Here is a 22,291-nt window from a genome sequence, read left to right as displayed (position 1 = left end):
ACTGATTCTTCTTCACTTCCCTTTAATCTACAGGTGTATGCACTTGAGGAGCAGGGGTCCATCAAACCTAGTTCCAAGAGCTGCAGATATCAGAGCTTTAGAGAGAGAGTGTGCTAGAAAGAGAAGAGAAGAAGAGCAACAGGCTCACTTGCAGAGATTGGATACTGATATGGGAGACATACCTCAAAACCAACAGCGAGCAGCTCGACCCATTGGCACTTACGACCGCCCCAACATTCATGGTCATAGAATGGGAATCCGAGCACCCGCTGTGGCAGCCAACAACTTTGAGATCAAATCAGGACTCCTCAACGTGATCGAGAACAACAAGTATCATGGCTTGGCTCTGGAGGATCCATTTGATCACTTGGACAGGTTCGACAGCTACTGTGGGTTGTCTAAAACCAATGGTGTGTCCGAAGATGCCTTCAAGCTCAAGCTATTCCCTTTCTCTTTGGGGGATAAGGCACGTCAGTGGGAGAAGTCTCTACCCAGTGACTCCATTACCACTTGGGATGACTGCAAGAAAGCATTCTTGGAGAAGTTCTTCTCTACTTCAAGAACTGCTAAGCTGAGAAACGAGATCTCCAGCTTTCAACAGAAGAACTTGGAAGGTTTCAGTGAAGCCTGGGAGAGATTCAAGGGCTACCAAGCTCAATGCCCACACCATGGTTTCTCTAAGGAGAGCTTGCTGAGCACATTCTACCGTGGTGCTCTCCCTAAGTACAGAGCCAGACTGGATACAGCTAGTAATGGGTTCTTCTTGGGGAGAACTGAGGAGGATGCAGAGGAGCTGGTTGACAACATGGTTAAGAGTGATGCAGTCTACAGTGGAGACCACGACAGAGGCAGTAGAACAGATGATAAGCAGACGAGGAAAGAGATCAAAGCTTTGGAAGACAAGATCGACCTACTCATTGCTGAAAAAGCCACCCAAGAGCAGCTGAAGTTTGTTGGTAACTCCAAGCAGGAAGATCCACTTGCTGTCAATGAGGTTGAGGGTTTGGAAGGTCAAGAGGAGTTGTGTTTCATTAACAACAATGGTAGCTGGTACAAAAAGGAGCCCAACTTTCAGTACAACAACTACCAACAGAAATCCTATCCAAACAACCAACAGAGTGGCTATCCGCCAAGAAACAACCAGCAAGGCAGCTATCAGCCTCAGCAAAATCCCTCGTCTGGTTCCTCTGCTCCTCAAGAGAGCAGCACTGATACCTTACTGAAACAAATCTTGGAGTCTCAGACTAGAAGTGAGAAGCATGTTGGTTATGAGTTGAAGAACCTTCATACCAAGATTGATGGGAGCTACAATGAGCTCAACAACAAATTCTCACACCTTGCTTCTACAGTCAAGAATTTAGAGAATCAGTTTGCTTCCATGAACACTCACCAGAATCGCCAGCAAGGATCTCTACCTGGAAAGTCTGACCAAAACCCCAAGGAGGCCAAAGCTATCACCCTTAGGAGTGGTAAACAGTTACCTCCTAAAACCCTCACCAAGGATGCTGAGAAACTAGGTGAGGGGGTTGCCATCAACATAGATGATGAAGTGGTGATTGTTGATGAGAAGATCAATGACGAGATCTTGGAAAGATAGTGGAAGCCAAAGGTAAGGAAAGGTTGGAGAAGAGAAGAAGACAGTAAAGGATGGTGAAGTTGTTACTCCAGCAAGTGAAAGTTCTTTTGTTCCTCCTCCCTATGAACCCAAACTTCCATTCCCTGGTAGATTCAAGAGGCAGCTGCTAGAGAAATACAAGGCTCTGTTTGAGAAGCAAATGAGTGAAGCTCAGGTTGCAATGCCCATCATTGATGCTTTCATGTTGATTCCTCAATACAGCAAGTTCCTGAAAGATGTTGTAGCTGCAAAGAAGAAGGAGATGGAAGGCATGATGATTCTTACCCATGAGTGCAATGCCATCATCCAGAGGCTTGATGTTCCAGAGAAATTAGAGGATCCAGGAAGCTTCACACTACCTTGTGCTCTTGGACCTATGGTATTTGAGAAAAGTCTCTGCGATTTGGGAGCTAGTGTCAGCTTGATGCCTTTGTCTGTTGCAAAGAAGCTTGGATTCACTCAGTACAAGAAGTGTAGACTCTCTCTGGTGTTAGCTGATCGTTCAGTGAAATATCCTGTGGGCATCTTAGAGAACCTCCCTGTGAAGATCGGAAGGTATGAGATACCTACAGATTTTGTGGTGCTTGAGATGGGTGAGGAGGCTCAAGACCCATTGATTCTAGGAAGGCCATTCCTAGCTACAGCAGGAGCTATTGTTAATGTGAAGGAAGGCACGATTGATCTCCATTTGGGTAAAGAGAACATCCTCCACTTTGACATCAAAGGGAAAATGAGGAAACCAACTGTGTTCGGGCAAGCCTTCTACATTGAAGAGATGGCCACTCCTGCTGATGAGCATCTTGAAGAGTTACCACCTGAGGACGACGAGGAGGGAGCATCTCCCTCTACTCATTCCCTATAGAAGGTAAACCACCACACTCCCTTGTATATACCATTTCATTTTTGCATATTAGCCTTCTTTTCGGTATCTCTCTCTACTTGACAACACAGAGACTGTGTAACTCAAGTTTGGGGGAGGTACCAAGTATTTGATCATGTTTGCTTTGATGTTGTTTCATTGAGTCATGCATTGCATACCTATTTGCATAGAAAAAAAAAAAATCATCAATCATTTAGTTTGCATCATTTGCATTTTTTAGGAGAGTCTAGAGCATATAGATTGCATTCACTTGCATTGGGAGCAATGATTTTGAATGCCTTGTAAAGAACACTACGTTGCACCTGAGTAGCTTTTGCACCTCTCAAAAAGACTTGTATGTTTCGAGGCTTGAAAACTCTTCCTGAAACTTGTTGATTGCTGAAACTCAGTCTTTGAAGCCAACTACAACCTTGTTTGAACTGAACGAACTTCATGTTTCTTGCTCATGGTCCCTTGTGTACTAAGTCATGGCTATACACACTTGAGTTGTCACATCCTTTATGCCAATCTTATTCTGACAAACTCTAGTGGTAGACCACTCCCAAAACCCTTCCCTCCTTTTAAGCTTTCATTGTTTGATGAGTGAGGCCTTTTTCGGAAAGTCTTACATGTGCATAATGTTGAGAGTATCGGGAACGACAATGCTTGATCTTCATTCTTGCTAGATTGGGCACTCTATTGTCTAGCTATAGGTGGGAGGTGAGTGTTGTGATTATGATTTGGGATAAATGAAAAAGAAAAAGAAATGACTCTTTGTGTTAAGTGAATTGTCTTATTGGGATAAGTAGAAAAACCTCTAGCTCAGTTATGAAAAGTCTTGGCCCCCATCTAAAAAAAAAAAAAAAAAAAAAAAAAAAAGGAAAAGAAATAAAATATAAAAAGAAAAGAAAAAGAAAGCAAAAAAAGGGGGCTAGCAAAGTTGTTAGGAGCTAAGAAATGTTTTGAGGTTGTGAAAAATCCCTTGTAGATTTCAAAGAGAAAGAGTTGATGTTTTTAGGATCTTTTGGTGAGAGATGTGAGTTGGGTTTGACATTGGGAAATGATTGTGTAGTTGTTTGTTTGGGAAAAGGGTAGAACAATGGAGATTGAGCATTGTATGCATGAGTTGATCCCTTTCTTAGATATATTATGTGCAATGTCAAGGCTACTTGTTTCGAGAGTAAACCACCTTAAAGATCATATGTTTTGAACCTCTTGAATCACTTGAATAAAAGCCTTCCCTTACCCAACCAAATGACTTGGACCAACTGACCATTTGCAAGAATTCACCAGATGTTTTGTGCTTAATGAATGTGAGAGTTGGTTGATTTGAATGTGTGGATGCTTGATGATGAGTGTAAGAACAAAAAGAGTTAAGATAGGCCTAGAGAAGCTAGAGTGTAATAGAGAGTGTGCTAGTTGTGTTTCTTTTGGCTATGTGCTCCCACCTTCAACCTCTCTCCCTATGAGTTCTAGAAAGTTCACTTGTGGACAAGTAAAAGAACAAGTTTGGGGGAGTTGATATCTTGCATATTTGCATTGTTTTATCCATTCATCCATGAGCATTTTCATCATATAGATTAGGATTTAGCCATGTCTAGGTTGCATTTTGCATTCATTGTCCTTATTAGGTGTTGGAGTGCCACATGGAGTTCTTGGGGACATTTGGATGCATTTGGAGCTTAAAGGACGTGAAATAGGTGATCATTGGACGAGCAGAGCATGGGAGCGAGGTTCCGCAGCGACGTCATGAGCTCGCTCCAAAGAACCCCCCAGAGCGACTTGCCCAGAGCGACGCCCCGAGGTCGCTCGCATCTCACACCCCTCTCGGAGCGACCTCCCAAAGCGACACCCCGAGGTCGCTCGCGTCTCTATGGCGAGACGACACGAAGCGAAGCCTGGAGCGACCTCTCAGAGCGACCTACCAAGGTCGCTCCCGATCCAGAGCGACCCGTTGGAGCGACACACCAAAGTCGCTCGCGACCTCTCGCCCGGAGACACCAAAAATCGGCCCTGGAGCGACTTCCCGGAGCGACACCTGCAAGTCGCTCCGCGTTATTTTGCTGCCGAAAATCATGATTTCTCAGGGACCTTTTTGCAATTTATTTTGGACGTTTTACACTTGGAAAACCTATGTTTTAAACATCTTTTGTAGCCACCAGGCAGATTATCTTTTGGATCTATTGAGAAATACACAAAAACTCTCTGGAGAAGTTCATCTCTTGGATTTTGATTGTTATGTTCTTGTGTTCTTGTTGATTTCTTATCTATTTCTCTACATGATTAATCTGAAATCCAATATGGGTTTAAGAGGAATCATGGAGATTAGTGAGTAATCACCTTTTGAATTCATGGGTTAGGGAGATTAAGGGTGATTAGGTTAGAGCTAGGATGTTTTAGTGTAGATCATTCATATTTCCTTGCTAGTAGAGTAATCATAATGCATCTTCTGAGTTGGCCACTCAAAAGTTGATCCTTAGGCATTTCTCACCCGAAAGGTGTTCGATGAAATGCCCGAGACAACTCTCCTAGGCTTTTAGTATACTTTGCCAAAGACATTTGTTGTTAAAGATGCTAAGATAGCTAATAGACTTGTTATTAATGATTGCTTTCATATTATTCAACCAAAGACATTTGATGTTTGAGATATGTTAGCAAATGAGCATTCATCTAGACATAGAGCTTGCTTAGAATTGTGTCTAGGCTTAAGGTTGATAGTTTGATTGATCATTTGCCATCCTTAGTTCGATACTTGATCACCCAAGGTCTAATCCCTATGCCCATGAGTTCTCTTTTCCCTTAGTTAAGAAAGTATCATTCTGTTATTGTTTTTTAGTTTTAGTCATAGCTTAAAACCCATCTAAATCATTGTTGCACTTAGATTAAGTGAGTACTTGCATTCTCGGTGCTTTGATATCCCTCAGAACTGGTTCGACAATCTTTTATACTATAACATTTGTCTTAGGAGCCTTGAAAACTCCTAACATCAATTTTTATGCTTATTCATTTTAGATAATTTATTATTGTATATATAAAAGTGTAAGATATGTTAATTATTAAACATGTACTATATAGTTTGTTAATTTTAAGTCGTTCTATCATCATATTATATTTTAAATAAATAGTTTATATTTATGAAAATAAAATTTATAAATTTATCAATTGAATATAATTTTATCATATTTATTTTAGTATAATAATTATATTTTAACATGATCATGACTATAAAAGTAGATAAAATATGATATAATTTATTTATTTTCATTTCTAAACGATAACTTAAAATACATTAAGTTATTGTTTAAATATTACACAGATTTATTAGAATTTTTAAAATATAATATACAAATATATTATATTTAAAATGAAAATATATGTTGATTAAAGTAGTTACAAAGATTTTATATTATTAACTTTAAAGAAATACATGTTAATTTTTATACATGTATTATATAGTTTGATAATGTTAACCCATCTTACCAACATATTACATTTTATTTTTGAACATAAATATTTTATAATTACGAAAATAAAATATATAAATATATAAATTTAATACAATTTTATTATATTTAGCTCAATATAATAATTTTCATTTTAATATGATTGATTATGATTATATAATAACTAAAATATTATAGCTTTTTTTATTTTTTCTTTTATATAACTGAATATATTAATGTATAATAATATTTTAAACTAATTTCGAAATTAGTGAAAATATTTAAATATAATTTCAAAAATGAAGATCTTGTAAAAATCTTTTTAAACAGATTTGTTAGAATTTTAAAATAAATATATTTATATTTAAAATGAAAAGATATCAAAAGATACTATGATTAAAATATTTTAAAAATTTATATTTATTATTAGTCTGAATTAAAATATATTATGAATTTCTATGAATAGGTCCATTAGGTCCATTTTTAAAAAAATCACACATGAATCAAAGTTGTGACTTCTGTTTTAATATATAAGATACACACTAGATACTATATGAGAATTATTTTTTTCTCGCTTTCTTTTAAGCCAGCTGTATATACTATTACATTACTGCTTTAGTTTATGTATATATATATATATATATTTTTCTAGGTATATTTCAGAACGTCAACTTCCGTCTTACTTCACTTGATTAAGGTTCCTGCAAACTGATCGCGTAATCTGTATCAAAACATATCACTAATGGAAAAAACTTGATATGAGGACACTGATTGTGTCAATATAAATTTCAAGCAAAAAAATCAATCGTCTTTTGGTACCTTTGCTTATATTGCATCTCGGCTATGATTGATAACTAGTAATAAAGCGATCCTGCATAGTTTGATTATGTATAGGTGAGTTTCATATACAAGATGAGAAAATATGTACAAATATTAATGAGAGAAAAGTGAAGCTGCTGTTTATATATTACAAAATGTTTGTAAGCTTACCCTCCCACCAATTTCCTCTTGAAGCACTTTCAGAATCGTCTTCGTCTCCATCTTTCTTATACTGGACAAATTAGAATGGGCGAGTTTAGTAAATACAAGGTACACATATAGAATGATATATATCCCAATGAACTTAGATACTGTAATAACACTTTACTCATACGTGTTTATTTAAAGCTAATATTCAATTCTGCCTAAACAAAGCTTTTATATGGAAACGTGTGATAATTCGAGTACTAGCTAGTGTTTTCATCAATATGCAGCACAACTGATTTTGGTATTAAAGAAGCACTTACAGCATCTGGATTGGTTGTTGATTGTGGTGGTGTTGAGGAGGAATAGTTGTCTTGGCCTCCATAATATATGGATGAGCTCAAGTTGCATGGTGGTTGTGTTTCTTCATTTTGGTAACGCTTTCTCTCCTTGTTTTTTCTCCTTTCTCCTCTTTCATCTATAATTCCATTCAAATTTCTCACTTTAAACATTATGTTAATAGTAGGTCTAAGTTGCGATAAAACAATTTTATAAGGACGGACACGTCCAAAAACACTTAATTAGAGTCACCAATAGTGAACAGACTCACTTGGAATCCCCAAACCTGGAGGTTGATATATAGCCGCTCCATTTGGATTTGCCAAGTCCGCTTGCGTCCCCTTGAGTTGAGAACAAATAAAGTATATATAAGAATACAATTTATACTTTTCAAATGATGATGATGATACTGATTAATACCATTGAGGGTGGTGGGAAAATGGATTGGAACAACCCTGTTGTTGATGAAGAAGACGAGGAAGAGACTCTTGGACCAAAAAGATGATCGAAAGATGAGGATGAGGAGGAACCTGATACTGACTTTTTCTTGTCCATGAACCGCTTTTTTCAACTTTATGTGGTGTACTTCTTGTTATATGTTAAAAAGGCTAGTCCTTTATGTAGTAGCTAAGGGAAATGTGTTCAAAGAGAAGGGAAAGAAACAAGAGAAGTTGCTTGGTGTTCGGTGGTATGTTATTTACTCACTCTCTTATATGCTTATTTATAGACAGTACTAAACACTTGGTCACTTTGACGATATAGAAACCATTTTCAGAATTTTATATTATTCTTTTTAGGTAATTGCGATGCTATTTAATTTTCTAATTACCCCCCTCGATTCGGAAGCATTATGAGTAATTAACCAACCAAGTCTATAAAAGATCAGACAATGTGTTAATTAGCTATGTAAATCAACTACCGATCAGTCTCCAGTTGACCAAAAAAGATGTGCAATTCTGTGTTAATTTTGTATACATGTCTCTTGGATGTGCTAAACAAATCAAGGCCTTTGGATACATCTTCCCATTTGCATCTGTGTGGATCTTTACGTTTCTATGTCAACATTTTTGTTTGCAAACATTACAGAGAGATACATTTTTATGTTTTTTCTTCGCGGCAATAATTCTTATAATGAGTTTGATTAAAAAGAAAACTATACTGTATATATATATATATATATATAGCTAAACATTAGAAGTATGAGCCAAGTTAACCATTTATTATGAGAACACGAACATAAACATTTACGTACGAACCAATCAAACCATCGATTCAAAAGCATACTGGCCATGCAGATTGGTTAGCACATGTAATTAATGGTCTATATAAGTGTGGTGGCCGTATCACATTCCAAATTGAAACCTAATAACATGCATTTTGGTATAAAATAATGACAATGAGGAATTTTAAGTTAGCAACTTAATTAGCATCCATTTTGGTAATTTATAGAAAATGCAAAGTAAATGTTACAAAGTCATATATAGCATTTCACGGAGATAGAAAGAATAATAAGGCCATACAAAGAATAAACGTTATGAATCTATCAAACAGAACCTAACCGATAGAACATAATTATGTCAATACCTGTGATGGGTATTTGTCCTAATATTCTTTTGAATCGGTTATTTGTTTGAGTATGCGTTTTGAAACATTATCTGCAAAGATACAGAACACGACGACCGGTTCTAACTGTATCTAACAACCACTTGGAGTTATCAGTACAATAATGCAAATTAAATCAAAGTGAAAACTAATGGTATAGACTCCTCTCACGCAAGGAATAATTCGACTGCAAAAAAGAAACATATAAAAAGATTGAATGCGAAAAAGTGTGTTTATACGTGTCCTTCATGGGAATTGAGGAACTCATGACATGCATGTTCACCATCATCATGATCATCCATTTGTAACTTTCTCAACTAATGGTCACCATTGACATCACGAATGTCAAAAAGACTTTACATTAGAGATGAGAGAGAGGGCAGCCTTTTGAAAAGAGGATTGGATCCTCTATCAGTTAAGGAGAGCCATAGCTTGAGGGTTTAAGAAGCTGTTAATTAGCTGCAAATGCTCTCTGCTCCCCAGTCTTGGACAAGTATACCGTTTGGATCTCTTATGTTTAGTTGACATTGCAAAAAAAAAAAATCATATGGCTAAGATGTTTAGATCCATATTTGAACATTAATCTCTTTTGGAATTACGATTCCTCATAGTAATTGCAGTTATAAGTAATATTCCCACTTGGGTATGTTATAATGCTTTTGCATACTTTATAGTAAGTTCATATTCTCACCAATTATTTACAATTAAAAAACCTCTGTTATTCTATGTCAAAAGCTAATATCTCAGCTTTCATATAATGTGTTGTTTTGATACAATTTTTTTTTTTTTTGCCATGATACAAAATTGTGAAAGAGTTAACTCATAAATAATTTACATCTATATGCATATCTAATATTAGACCTAGACGGTTCCAAAATTCATAAATTTGTTTCCCAATATATTAGTTTAGTTTTCTTGGTTGCATGTGTACTTTTCTTTCGCTATTCCACTATAATTTGAATACTTTAATTTCGTGGATGTGATAAGTCGATGTAGGATCGAACCTTAAAGAAACTATTAACACTTAGTGAAATTTTGATAACTAGTCTATTTGTCATAGCTTGACCACCCATCATTATTGTCTTCTTGGTTGAAAATAAAGATTGAGTTCCACTAAGACTTTGATTTTAGTTTTATGCCCATTGTAAATGTTATCTAAAGATTGCGTAATTCCGAAACTTAGTATGTGTTTTTGCCTTGAGGGTTAATCTAAGACTTATTAAACATAAGATATCTGGACGAAACCAATGAATGTGTATTCTGGGATATACAGAATTAAGACAACGCAAAATTAATAGATAACAGTATAAACAGTATAAAACAAAAAGAGATGGAACTTTTTAGTGTTCCATGTGTTTCCCTAGAGCTTAACAAGAACCACTTGCTCCTTTTCTTATCTTTGAAAAAGAATCTTACACGTATACCAGACCAGAGGATCAGTTCGAATTTAAACATTTGAAAGCACTGTGTCTGTATTCAGATATGTTGCATGGGTCATGCAGCTTTCCTTTTTTCTATTTGCATTAATAAAATTTTCTTTTCTTTTTTTTTACTTCTTCCCAAGAGTGCGCATTTCATGTAACACTTCACACACGATCATACAAAGACGAGTGGAGACTTCTTGGTCAATGTCAGTTAGCTCACGTTCGTCTGTTACCTCACATGACCAAGACTGAGACTTATTCTTTTGTAATTTAGATGCTCACTCGATTTTTGATGATTAATTGGAGACCTTCATATGCTTTATACTCTTCCACTTTCACATGCAGCTTAAGCGTTAACGCTCATATTACTAAATTTTTTATATATGTTATCATTTCATTTGCTGTCCAAGAGACAATCATATGCATGTACACAAACCAACTATGTGCTTTCAACGGGCAGATGAAGATCATGTAAAATCCCAAAAGAAGATAGGAAAATAAAAAAACTGCAGAAAGATAATTTGAGAAGACAGAGATTTGACGACTAATTGGTAAATTTTTATAGGTAGGAAGTACTACTAACAATTATTAGTTAAATAAAAATGAACTTATTTTAGAATATATTTTTGGAGTAAAAGTGGAGTAATACATTGGAATAAAATTTAATTCCATTTTGGTGTTATAAAAAAAGGAGTACTACATTGGAGATGCAAGGTGTTGGATTCATTCCAAGAGTTGCACACTTTAGTGCTCAGACAGAGATTTGCTTCATTCCAAGAGTCGCACACTATAGTGCTCACACAAGGTTGGACGACTAAAGGAGATTTTATAAAAATAATAACAAGAAAGGTTTTATCTCCAAGTTTCAAAATGATAAATTCAAAATCTCCGCAGGGATACACTGAAAAGAAAAAAACATAAAACTCAAAATCATTTTTCACAAAAACAGAAAAGCAAAGCTCTCTAATGCTTCTTTACAACATTTGATCTCTGTTTTTGTTTCATTTCATCTTGCAGTGAATCTACGTGTCCTCCTTCCCTTAACCGGCATGGAACCGGAACTAGTCGGCTCCATGCCCCACATCGGTTCACTTTCCTCATCGCTTCCTTCATCTGATCGCCACCTTAATCCTCCACTTTTATTTCTGCTCTCCGTGGCCAATACATTGTTGTTGTTCTTCAAGCTACCACCATTCATGAATATATAAAGATATATCAGACAAGAACAGAACCGAACTTCTTATGCAAACCAAAGGGTAACACAGTATAGTTTATATAGAAAAAGAGGAAATGTACCTTGAAGACATGTCCATTGGATCATCCAAATGGCTCGGGTGTTCTCTATCTTGTTGCATTCTTACGCCAAAGAAAGTGGATTCCGGTTTTGGTGCAGATCCATTGAGATGCTTGCTGCGATGTTCCATTGTTACGGGATTATTAGCTGTGAGATAAGGAGAGTCCATGAATCTATCAACGTTTATTTCTGGAGATGTGTCTTCAGTCCTTCTTCCCTTGAGCTGGCTGTTCCCACGAGCTCTGTTAAGATCTTTGAACGGTGTGGACGCTTCACCGAATTTCAGAGCCTTGGTTATGCTTCTGACTTCACTCTTCTGTCCTCTATTTGCGCTTGTGAATAGCTTTCCATGGGAGATATCAATGGAAGCGGATCCTATCAAACGACTCGGTTGAAAAGGACTGCTGCCGTTATTAGCCACTGGCTCTCTAGCGCCACCGTCCTTAGCCCGTTGGAGAAACACGGAATTAGTAGAAACGGGAACACTTGATTGTTTTGCTTCTGGAAGATCAGTGCTTGTCGCTGCTTCATAAGCACTTTCGGAGGTATCTTCCATCTCAGAAAACTGACCAGATCTGACTTGCTGCTGCTGTATTGCTGGTAGTATATCTATGGCTTTATCCTGTTCAAACCAACAGTAACACGGGAGGGTTTAAGTAAATAATATAACGTATCATTGCACATTCAAGATTCAGAAATATCAGACAATACTGCGAGCATCAAGAGGCTACTAAGCACTAAAACGGCGAGGTGAAAAATTTGAGTCTGCAACATTTAACCAGGAAAAGAGGAAGGATCCACTTGTACATTGAAAGGTGGCTGGAGAACTTACAACTAATTCTTTTCTCCAATGACTCTGTGATCGCATTCTGGACATTACTTCTTCCCCAATTCGATTTTCGGATACAAAGGCCTCTTCAATTTTCTGAAGCCTAAGGTCGACTTGGTACGCCTGGATGTATCGGTAGCGCTGCAGCAATGCAAACAACAAAATAGTTCCAGTCAAAGACGGACCAAAAATAGCCAATCATATACAGAATATAGATTTCACAGAATGTAAGCAGCGTTAACAGTGATTCACTTTGCCTGGTTGTTCAACTGATTTCATACTTGTTCATTACTCTTTAACATCCCAGGCTACATCAAGCTCTAATAATGAAAGAACATTGAAACCTATATAGCAAATACGAGATAATATACATGTATCTAGTTGGATGAGCTTATTAATCACTTACTAAAATTTTCATCTATGCCAAACCAGATAGTAGCTTACGGCTGGGGAAAACAAACCATTCTAATGCCATATTCAAGTGAAGCTGACTTAAGAATGAAATTGAATATATAATTACTTGCCTGAAGATAGAAGACAACCAAAAGACTACCCACAGCTGATGAGGGGTCATCGGTTGCAGAATCTAATAAGCATCTGTGCAGATATTTCTCTTCATCTGGGTTCCATGGCAACTCAATGATTCGATCAACCACGTTTCTCCTAATAGATAGGCAGCAAAATTCGTTCACAAGTATCTCCATCCATTCCGTCCAACTCAAGCTGTCTCCATCATCAGCCACATGTTTCACAGGTCCATTTTTCAATTCATTCTCCTTCACTTTCAGGCAGAGAGTCCTTTGGTATGTGAATGCCTCACTCAAAAGACCACATTCCACTCTCACACGAACAGCTGTGACAGCTTCACCAATTGAAACCAGTTCTGATGCGCCATCACGACCAGACCAACGCAAGACCTTAAGAGCTGTTTCAGGATTTTCCCTTTCTAACAAGACTTGTGCAACCTTGGGATATGTTTCTGGACCACATATTTCAGGAAGAGTCCTACAAGCTTCCTGAAATAAAATTTGGGGAAGTTTGTGAGCGACACCAGCTTACAAATATTTGATGTATTTGGCTATATATGTTTTAGCCATCTACAATAATACATATTTCTATATGTTTTTTCCATGGGAATGTCAAAAGGTACCTGGAGAGCCTCCTCTGAGGGATCATCAAGAAGATAAAATACAAAAGACTCCAGCAATGAATGCCTGGTTATGCCGAAGGTAGCAGCAAAATCATCTACAATGTGCTTCCAATGTTCTTCAGGGGTAGTCCAGTGCCGATCAAACAAGTAATAAAGAAACTATATACTGGTTAAGGAAGCCAACAAAGAAGAAAAAACATAGAAAGGTGTACTGGTTGTGATACTTAAAAGTAAATCAAGGTAATATGAATTAGGTGATGAGAAAAGGATACAATGGCTTGCTTTGCAACAACCAAATCTGAGCTTCCATGTAAAAAGAGTTTATCAGCAGCTGTTCTAAGATTCTCAAATGGGTAAGATCCTGAAGTTCCCTCTATTCTGGACCTAAGAAATGATCTTTCATCGTTCTGCAAACATCCAACTCCTAGGTCTGCCCCTATGTCTTGACTGTACTCTGGCTCTCTCTCAAGATTTTCCAAAGCATCCTCGATAAAAAGGGAAGCACCCTGTACACTGCAATCAGAAGACTGATCTACGGCATCAGGCCATGCACGCTTAATTGCGTTTGATTTCCTTTCAAGCACAAGAGCCTTCCACGATGTAAAATTAGAATACCGAGACTTCACATCATGCAGAAATCCGTGTCTTATGCACCAGATCATAATGTCCAGATGCTGATATAAAAAAACACCAACAGGGTAAGCACACAATAAGCTCCTAGATCTTGCATCAATAAGTAAAGAGCTAAATAGTTAAAACACTCTCTGGTCAGGAGCCAGACGGTCATCACTGGATAAGTAAAGACTAAAGAGAGTCACTTAGGCACTACTTGTGCAAATTTGTTTTAATATAAATAACATCTTAGCTGACCTGCTTTGTTTTTCCAATGTTATCCTTAAGCTTCTCCACGTCTTGAAGCTGAGGTGAAACAGAACCCTTAAACGCTGACTCCATAACTTCAAGCACACTACATATGCCAGCCACTTGTTTTGAATACTTCAGGAGTTTATCTAACCACCCTTGCATCTCCTTCACTTCAAGACTATCTGAGAACCAATATTAAAGATAAACAGACCACACACACATATACTGAGCCTAAGTCACATATAAATACTCTTAACAGCTAAAAAGGATACAGATTTCTTGAAGCCCAGCTAAGATGCTCCGGAATGTACGCTTGACCCAGTCTTTGACAACAACTTCATCCAGCAAGAAAGCAATAACCGGGTCACTAGATACAGCTGCCTCATCCATACAAACATTGGTGATATCTATTCATTCTCTGTCAAGGCCAACTCAACAATACATCCAACAATCGAAGAATGATAATAACACTATGCACATTTCGTCCATCAGTGAGGGGGCCAGAGAACAAAAACTAACCTATCAGTACAGTACTAACTAGAGATTTGTGTACACGGATTATCAACTAAACACTTAAATGCAGCAGAAGGATACAATAGCAAACCACAGATATCAAATTATTGTTCAAGGCAACATCGAACAGAGAATAAAGGCGATGGACACCATCCTCATCTTCATCCTCTGATGCCTCTCCATGTACTCGGGGGATTAAACCAGCTTCAACACACTCATAGTAGAGACGAAGCCGAAGCTTATCTCCAGATCTTGGTAGTGTACTTCTACAAATGGGACAAAGATCAAACCTCTCACAACACTCTCTGCACAGTGAAGCATGACCACATGGATTCAACGCATAGCGCACAGATCTCCCACAGCTCGTCAAGTCTCTGGTGGCACGACACCGCTCAACTTTCGCCTCGTTGCACAGATCTCTGAGGTTGGAAGATGCCAAATGCATCAATGCCTCCTGAAGAATCGAAAGTTTAAAATTAAGCTAGTAATCACCTAGAAGAGGAAGCTAATCAGCTGCTAAATCACGTAAGGCCTTGGATAAGCTCAAAACTCGCGAAGAGAAGGAGAAATCGAGAGTACCTGAACAAGTTTGCTAGCGTAATCAGGCTGTTGCGGAAGATTAATCGATCTCTCGGCGGAGGCGGAGGAAGAGCCGTTCGTGTTCATCTTCTCCGGTAGCGAAACGAGCAGAGGAAATGGAGGCGAAGTGTCAGTCTAGGGCTCCTCCGTTTTGGTTTTCTTCGAGAGGGAAGAAGAACACACTGTGTGGGTTATCGGGTCGGATCTATTCGGGTTATAGCCCATTTAATGTAAATGGGCCGTGTTTGTTTTAACTAAATGGGCCACGTCAATTAGTAAAAAGACGCACGCGTGCGACTCAAAAGCGCGCGCGTCTTCCTTTCCCACGACGACGATCTCTTTATTCTACCGATCTGATCGATAGTAAGGTTTCGATGGATGAGTCGTTCGCTAATCTACAGACGAGCCGTTTGATTGGCTCAGTTCCCGTAAGTCTATCAACACACATCCAATTTTAAACGGTTTTTTTTTTTTTTTAATTTGATTTAGGATGCTGAAATTTTGAAACTTTGCATTATAATTAGCTTGGATTAAACTGCTAAGATTAGTAGATTTATTCACTTACTTGCATCTTTTTTTTTTTAATTGGGTAAAGGCTGTGATCAGCGACGACAACAAAAGCTCAAATGTACATATAACAAGCGTAACCGAAGGTGTGTTCTTTTTGCTAGTTTCTGTTTTGAAACTCTCTTTTTTTTTTTTTTACTTTTTTTGCAAATTTTTATTGAATGTTGTTTGTTTACTGCTGGGCAGGCCCATCTGCGAACAATCAGATATTTCCACCGCATCAAGGAAACAACAATGCAAAGGGTTATCAAACTCTTGAGACTCCAACAGGTTTATATATATATATATATAGTTATTAGTACTAGTGAGCATGAGTCAAATATAAGTAGAGCCTGTTTTCTTCTTCATGTAGAAAGACTTGAACAACAGCCATCGAACAATTGGAAGGGGTTCTTTAACGTCTACTCGTACACGCAGTACTTCGACGTGGACACTGATGTTGTTGTGAATAGACTGATGAGCTCCTTGTATCCCACTAGTGGTGATTTTTTCAACAAGATTGATGCCAACCCTGATATGTAAGTCTTTCACTCCCCCTGGCTCTTGTTGGTCATTGCTCTTGCTCAACTTTGGCATCTCCTGTTGAAATTTCTTTAATTTTCTCGGTCAGGCTGTTACCCTTTTAAGTTTGCGTCCTTCCCAAAAGCACATTAAGTGTCAGAGTAATTAGTTTGGTATGTCATAGGCTTGGGGGATGTTTTCCTGCTGTCAGCGTTAGATAAGCATTTCTACTGGAGTAGAGTTCGCCAATAGAGCTATTGGTGTTTGATGATTGAAACCGTAGTTTCAAATTTCGGAACCAGGAATGTTATCAGGGAAAAGAGATGGATCTTTGGTGTGAAAGATCTTGCTGCTTTACTCTTTTTCTTCTCTGTCTCAGGGTCAAGTTTTTTCTATAACTACTTTGGCTGCTTGAATAATCTGATTTAATGCAGACTTTAGCATGCATCCAGATCTAGTTTCCCATATGTTACTTGTTAGAACAGTTCCTCACATTATATTTAAGCTTCTAGCTATTTTCATAACAGAGTCATATTCTTGCATAGATAACCTAAGGTGTGACTGTAAGATATATCCGGTTGAGTAATGACTAAACATCATAGTTACTCCATTGTATTAGTGGTTAGATTTGTCAATTGATATGATGCATTTACCCTTAAATTGAAAGCATCACAACATGTGCATAAATTTTGTTATCCTTTAAACGTTGGCAATAAGTTTGGCCTTTAGCAAAATTGTTCTAGATAAATTGACTCGTGTGTGCGTTGTGTCGCTCTGTTAGGTATGGACTTGTCTGGATCTGCACTACGCTTGTGTTTGTGCTTTCTTCTCTCGGAAACTGCGCCACGTACCTCGTGAAGAAACGAACCGACAGTGAAGCACCTTGGGTATTTGACGTGAACTACATAAACTTGGCAGCATCTATAATCTATGGCTACGCTATAATCGTGCCTCTGGCGTTTTACTTCTCGCTCCGCTACATGGGGTCCAGAGCCGATCTTCTAAGATTCTGGTGCCTCTGGGGTTACTCTCTCTTCATTTTCATTCCAACCTCTGTAAGTATCTATCTCCAGTAACATAGAAATGGTAATATCTATATACTAATAGTTAGGATCATTTTTTTTTTTTTTTGCAGCTGCCATTGCTTATTCCAGTGGAGTTTCTGAGATGGGTGATAATACTCTCAGCTGGTAGCGCATCGTCGTGCTTTGTTGCTCTTAATCTACGGTCTTACCTTGAAGGGAGCAATGATCTGACGGTTGTAATGGCTGTAGCGTTTGGTCTGCAAATGGTTCTTTCACTCTTCATCAAAGTCTGGTTCTTTCCTTAAATCTCCACACCACACAACAAAACAAAACATATATGAATAATGTATATGTTGTGGTGGAACAAAGAACGTCCTTAGTAGAGAATGAAATACAGAGAGTAACAGAAGAAGGAACCTATACAGTGAACCGTTCTGATTCGTTTTTGCTGGCTTAGTTTCATGGTTGTTTGTAAGGAATGTGTTTGTTTTTAGTAGGATTGTGTTTTTTTTTTTTTGTTTGTTTGTTATAGCGTCTTCGCTTGTGAATTTTTTTAAAATATTTTAAAAAGGAAGAAGATTCACAAGATTTTTTTTGATGATTTTACTCTCATTTGTCGGGAACTGCACCAAGGCCAATCTCTCTGGAAGCTAATAGATATCATAAAATGTTTTGATTTTATCAGTATTGAGTACAGAGCACGTGAAGTAAGTATAAAAGAGAAAAAAGCCAAAAGGTCACGTTAGATGAATGATGAGAGCATGTGTATGTTTAGTGTCGTTAAAATATCTGCAAGAATTATGCTAAACAACTCAAAACTACTGTTTCACTTAATAACCATATATGACAAATTCTCAGACTTGTCAGTTATGGTTTTGTATAAACACTACGTGTCTTCCTGGGCATGTCATTAATGTATCCCTCACTGTCCTAACAATTGCATCGGTTCGTTTTGGTGGTGCGTTGATCATCAGAACCTCTTATCACTCGTACTACAGATGCACATTAACATTAAGATCGGATTCATTACATTCATCGCTGAAACGAATCTTTGGAAATATCACTAGAAAAGTAAGAACTTATATAAGTGGAGACGAGAGAAACATTGGGCCAGACAGTAACTGCCGGCCTGCTTCTACGGCTGGGCAATAACTCGGTTCAGTAACTTCAGTTAGTTTGGTTTCTCGGTTCTTGGTTTGGGAAATTGACTCCGGTTTTGTTTGGTATGGAAGTCGTTTGTTATTCGGTTATGACGCAATTTTATTCATCACTGTAATATCAAAATTATCCGCGTCAAAAAAATTGGTTTAGTTTTTTACTCATAAATTTTCAATTTTAAAATAAACTGGTACATTTCACTATTTTTGATTGTTGGTTGAACCCGATCTATAAAAATACATAATTAGGTTGGAAGGCAGCCATGAACATATCAAATTGTATTTTAATTTTCTTATTACACAATAGAAAATTGGGTTAGCAAACGTAAAAAAAAAGTATATAGCCAAATCGAACCAAGATGATGGCCAGTAGATCTAACCGATCAGTTCAATCCAAACCAAATCGAAATCTCATCAAATACTGGTTTGTGTTTACTCATTTAGCTTAATGGTCAGGCCTAACATTCATGTTATTTTAAGACTTTCAACTCAAATTAGCTAGCTAAGCTAGTAGTCAAGTGAAGCACACATACACAATAACAAAATTATAAAAGTGAAATACGTATATTATTCAATTAACCATATCTTTTCTCCTAACTGGTTTTTATTTATGATTAATACTTGACCAAATACAAAAGTATAAAATTATATAACCCAGTAAACCGTATTAAGAAGTTTGTTTGTTATATCTTATTCAGAGAAATTTATCATCATTAGTACCTAACACTAACTAATGTGATATTGTGATCCACGTTTCTCTTTATCAAAACAGCACTGACTCCCCCAAGAACCGTATGATTATTTAGATTATGACTCCACTTCGTCTTTACCGTCCATTTTAGCTTTACATAACTACTTGCTGCTTTTGGTATATATATCAAACAAATATACTTCCCTCAGTTTTGTTTCTCTCTAGAGTTACTTGTTGGTTTTGACATCTCAAACCAAAATACTTGAGTAATTAATTATTTTAATTTCTCCAGCTCACCCTTTCTCCAGCTCAACCCTCCTCGGATCAAAAAGTAAACAATAATATTTAAAATTTGTAAAACAGAACAATATCAATTCTATGAACAACCCGATCTTACCCAATGACAATCACTGTCTCTCTCAGTCTTTAAATAAACAAATAACTTATTTTAACAAAACTGATACGATAGTGATTCCTCCAACCTTTCTTCCTTTATCTGCGTCTTATCACCACATACTTTTGAAAAACCAAAACATGTGTCGGCCAAATTCATTTCTGACTAGGTCGTAGATACTAAGAAATTGTGTAGTTTTTGTTTGAAAAAGAAAGGGGAGACAGTTTTCATTGTTAGCTGCATGATGGCTAAGGCACAAATCAAGCAAAAGCATTAAAAGAAAGTCTCACACAAACTTCTTATTTATAGAAACACTTACTGTAAGCCCTTGATTTTTTCAGTTTTAAAAAATGAATATCCATTGTATTGTACATATTACTAGGGCCAAGAGGATAAATTCGAGATAAATTACTTTTTTTTGGGAAATAGTCTCTTTGGAGGTGATTGCACTAAACATCTTGGAAGCTGGTGACTCGTGACCGCTTTACATTGGCTGCAAAATAAAATGATTAATGCAGCTATACGAACCAATTGAGCATGTCCAAGTGTAGCATGCATGTTCTATAAGACATTTATATAGCACGCCATCACCTTATCTTATTATTTCCTTCTTCCCTTCTGTTGGTCGAATGAAATATCTTATCTGATATCTATAAACCACAGCAAAAAAATGTGTCCATATTCTGGCCGGTCGATGCACATATAAACAGATTATTTAAATAAGTTTGGAAGGCAGAAGAATGTTAATTGTAATACAGTATGATAATTAAGTAAATTTGTATTGTAAGATTAGGGTTTTGGGTTGCATCTCTCCGGTTCCGTAAGAGCCAAAGTAACTTTTTCTACCAACCCACATCCCTACCTAATGTAAGCGAAATCAACAAAGTATTAACTTTTTGGGTTGTCTTTGATTTTACCTAAGAGCCAAAATTCAAAAAATTAATAATCTAAGTATCAAAACTGCACACAGCGCTGTCTTAAAAAAATTAATGAACTTAGGCGAAATATAAAATAACAACTCTTTTATAAGTTTTTTCAATCTTTATTTATTACATTCCTTAAATTAAAGCAAAAAAAATTGTGGTACTCAAAAAAAAAAATTTAAATGGGTTTTTGTATATAAATTAGGTTTTGTTGATGGAAAACTGAAAATGGTGCACCCATGGCACTGACTAGTGACTACACGTTAGGGTTCGTCTAGCTAATTTCACGGTATAATAAGATGCATTGATTTGTACTCATATTTTCCTTATTTAGTTAGGATTCTCGTGTCGACAATTTATTTTCACTGGCATGTTAGTTTTTGACGGTTCTTTATTATCTTTTTATTTCTTGGAGTATATGTTTTATTTTGGTATGTCCATAGATTAATACTCATAAAATTATATGCGATTACTGGTGTAGAGAAACCGTTGGTTTCAAGCGTGATCTTGATCATACCCTAAATGATCACATGTATTGAAGTCATAATTTCGTCGCATTAGAAATATCAACATTGATTAATCTGAATCCATCACGAATGATTATTGGCTTCTTAAAAGGTCAATGAAGTAAATGATGCTTGAATATACGTCAGCCGGAGAATCTCGATAATTGGCGGTCATATAGTACACATTATATAAGCTATAAAAATTGGATTAGCCATAACCCGTTTCATATTTTATCACATTGACACTATCATATTTGATTATTGTACTTATAAATCGATATTTGATTGGTTTTGACATTTTGTGACTTATAGGTTTTGTATAGGCAAAAAAGCTCTTGACTACTCAAGGAACAGATGAATTATCTCAGGATCACTAATAAAATATTGGGAAAAGAATATCTGGCATATTTATGTATCAATGTAGCAAAAAAGCTCTACAATTTTTTTTTTATTTGTATCAATGTAACATAATTTTTTGAGCATAAGGTAATATTTAAGCATAAATGAGCACACATCCACCAAAGAACTACAACCTTCAGCTTTCATATATATAGATGAAGGTTGTATGTTCTACTAGATGGTAATTACAAACAAAATCTAACTTTTAATTTGCATCCGAGTATCAAGCGTTAGTTACTAGGTCTTGCCATATGAAAAGGCAGAAAATGCCACATAGAATCAACAAGCGCTCAAAGACCTCTTCATCGGCCTTTGTATTAACATTTAGCATTGCAAAACCTTATATATTTGTATTCAATCTAATAATTTGCTTTACAAGTTTTTTATCAATATAGGAAAAACTACAAAATTTAATGTATATATATTTTCTTTTAGTTTTGAACAGAATACTACATTGCTAATTTTAAAAAGAAATACATTGCTATTTTTTTAATAATCGTCATTTTAAAGTTTTTGGTCAGGTACATAATTTAACTAATCTAAAGTTTGACTTCCTGATTTTCAAAACTTTATGAAATTCACTGTAAAATAATTTGTTTTCCAAAGTGATTTTATGGAAAATACATTTTAACAAGAAATGAGAATTTCAGGTGG

General features: G+C 36.5%; 3 protein-coding genes and 1 non-coding gene across 7 annotated transcripts; 1 reads left to right on the top strand and 3 right to left on the bottom strand.

The window, feature by feature from the left end:
- Window positions 1–568: 568 nt before the first annotated feature.
- LOC117133855 lies at window positions 569–675 on the bottom strand. The gene has a single exon (XR_004457896.1). It is a non-coding gene; the product is annotated as a small nucleolar RNA R71 (small nucleolar RNA).
- Window positions 676–6,388: 5,713 nt separating this feature from the next.
- On the bottom strand, window positions 6,389–10,849 carry LOC103865749. 4 transcript variants are annotated; one of them, XM_009143594.3, is made up of 6 exons: window positions 7,640–10,849; window positions 7,491–7,560; window positions 7,204–7,358; window positions 6,908–6,968; window positions 6,737–6,788; window positions 6,389–6,656 (listed from the first exon to the last, which is right to left on the bottom strand). In XM_009143594.3, the coding sequence occupies exons 1-5, from the start codon at window positions 7,772–7,774 to the stop codon at window positions 6,772–6,774; spliced, it is 438 nt and encodes a 145-aa protein (XP_009141842.1). In that variant the 5' UTR covers window positions 7,775–10,849; the 3' UTR covers window positions 6,389–6,656; window positions 6,737–6,771. The 4 variants fall into 4 exon arrangements, with proteins under 4 accessions (XP_009141842.1, XP_009141843.1, XP_009141844.1 ...); XM_009143595.3 differs by having other exon boundaries at window positions 6,389–6,638; XM_009143596.3 differs by having other exon boundaries at window positions 6,417–6,618.
- Window positions 10,850–11,051: 202 nt separating this feature from the next.
- Window positions 11,052–15,657, bottom strand: LOC103865748 (E3 ubiquitin-protein ligase HOS1). The gene is made up of 10 exons (XM_009143592.3): window positions 15,475–15,657; window positions 14,977–15,349; window positions 14,655–14,789; window positions 14,389–14,564; window positions 13,791–14,192; window positions 13,519–13,677; window positions 12,893–13,384; window positions 12,372–12,509; window positions 11,542–12,161; window positions 11,052–11,429 (listed from the first exon to the last, which is right to left on the bottom strand). The coding sequence occupies exons 1-10, from the start codon at window positions 15,559–15,561 to the stop codon at window positions 11,252–11,254; spliced, it is 2,760 nt and encodes a 919-aa protein (XP_009141840.1). The 5' UTR covers window positions 15,562–15,657; the 3' UTR covers window positions 11,052–11,251.
- A 120-nt stretch (window positions 15,658–15,777) lies between these two features.
- LOC103865747 (protein YIPF1 homolog) lies at window positions 15,778–18,168 on the top strand. The gene is made up of 6 exons (XM_009143590.3): window positions 15,778–15,902; window positions 16,070–16,127; window positions 16,228–16,311; window positions 16,394–16,559; window positions 17,324–17,597; window positions 17,678–18,168. Exons 1-6 carry the CDS (start codon window positions 15,849–15,851, stop codon window positions 17,870–17,872), a joined length of 831 nt encoding a protein of 276 aa, XP_009141838.1. The 5' UTR covers window positions 15,778–15,848; the 3' UTR covers window positions 17,873–18,168.
- The last annotated feature ends 4,123 nt before the right edge of the window (window positions 18,169–22,291 follow it).

Source organism: Brassica rapa, chromosome A04, assembly GCF_000309985.2.
Source record: "Brassica rapa cultivar Chiifu-401-42 chromosome A04, CAAS_Brap_v3.01, whole genome shotgun sequence".
Taxonomy (NCBI): Eukaryota; Viridiplantae; Streptophyta; class Magnoliopsida; order Brassicales; family Brassicaceae; genus Brassica; species Brassica rapa.
The sequence above is the reverse complement of the archived record's forward strand: the minus strand, read 5'-3'. Positions and strand labels throughout refer to the sequence as shown.

Coding starts and splice junctions, on each gene's coding strand:
- LOC103865748 (XM_009143592.3), bottom strand. CDS start 15,561: ATGAACACGAACGGCTCTTCCTCCGCCTCCGCCGAGAGATCGATTAAT. Junction 14,193..14,388: donor ACATTGGAAAAACAAAGCAG/GTCAGCTAAGAT, acceptor TTTTTATATCAG/CATCTGGACATTATGATCTG. Junction 11,430..11,541: donor CCAATGGACATGTCTTCAAG/GTACATTTCCTC, acceptor GAATGGTGGTAG/CTTGAAGAACAACAACAATG.
- LOC103865747 (XM_009143590.3), top strand. CDS start 15,849: ATGGATGAGTCGTTCGCTAATCTACAGACGAGCCGTTTGATTGGCTCA. Junction 16,128..16,227: donor TATAACAAGCGTAACCGAAG/GTGTGTTCTTTT, acceptor ACTGCTGGGCAG/GCCCATCTGCGAACAATCAG. Junction 17,598..17,677: donor TCATTTTCATTCCAACCTCT/GTAAGTATCTAT, acceptor TTTTTTTTGCAG/CTGCCATTGCTTATTCCAGT.
- LOC103865749 (XM_009143594.3), bottom strand. CDS start 7,774: ATGGACAAGAAAAAGTCAGTATCAGGTTCCTCCTCATCCTCATCTTTC. Junction 7,561..7,639: donor TTTTCCCACCACCCTCAATG/GTATTAATCAGT, acceptor TCTCAACTCAAG/GGGACGCAAGCGGACTTGGC. Junction 6,969..7,203: donor CAACAACCAATCCAGATGCT/GTAAGTGCTTCT, acceptor TAATTTGTCCAG/TATAAGAAAGATGGAGACGA.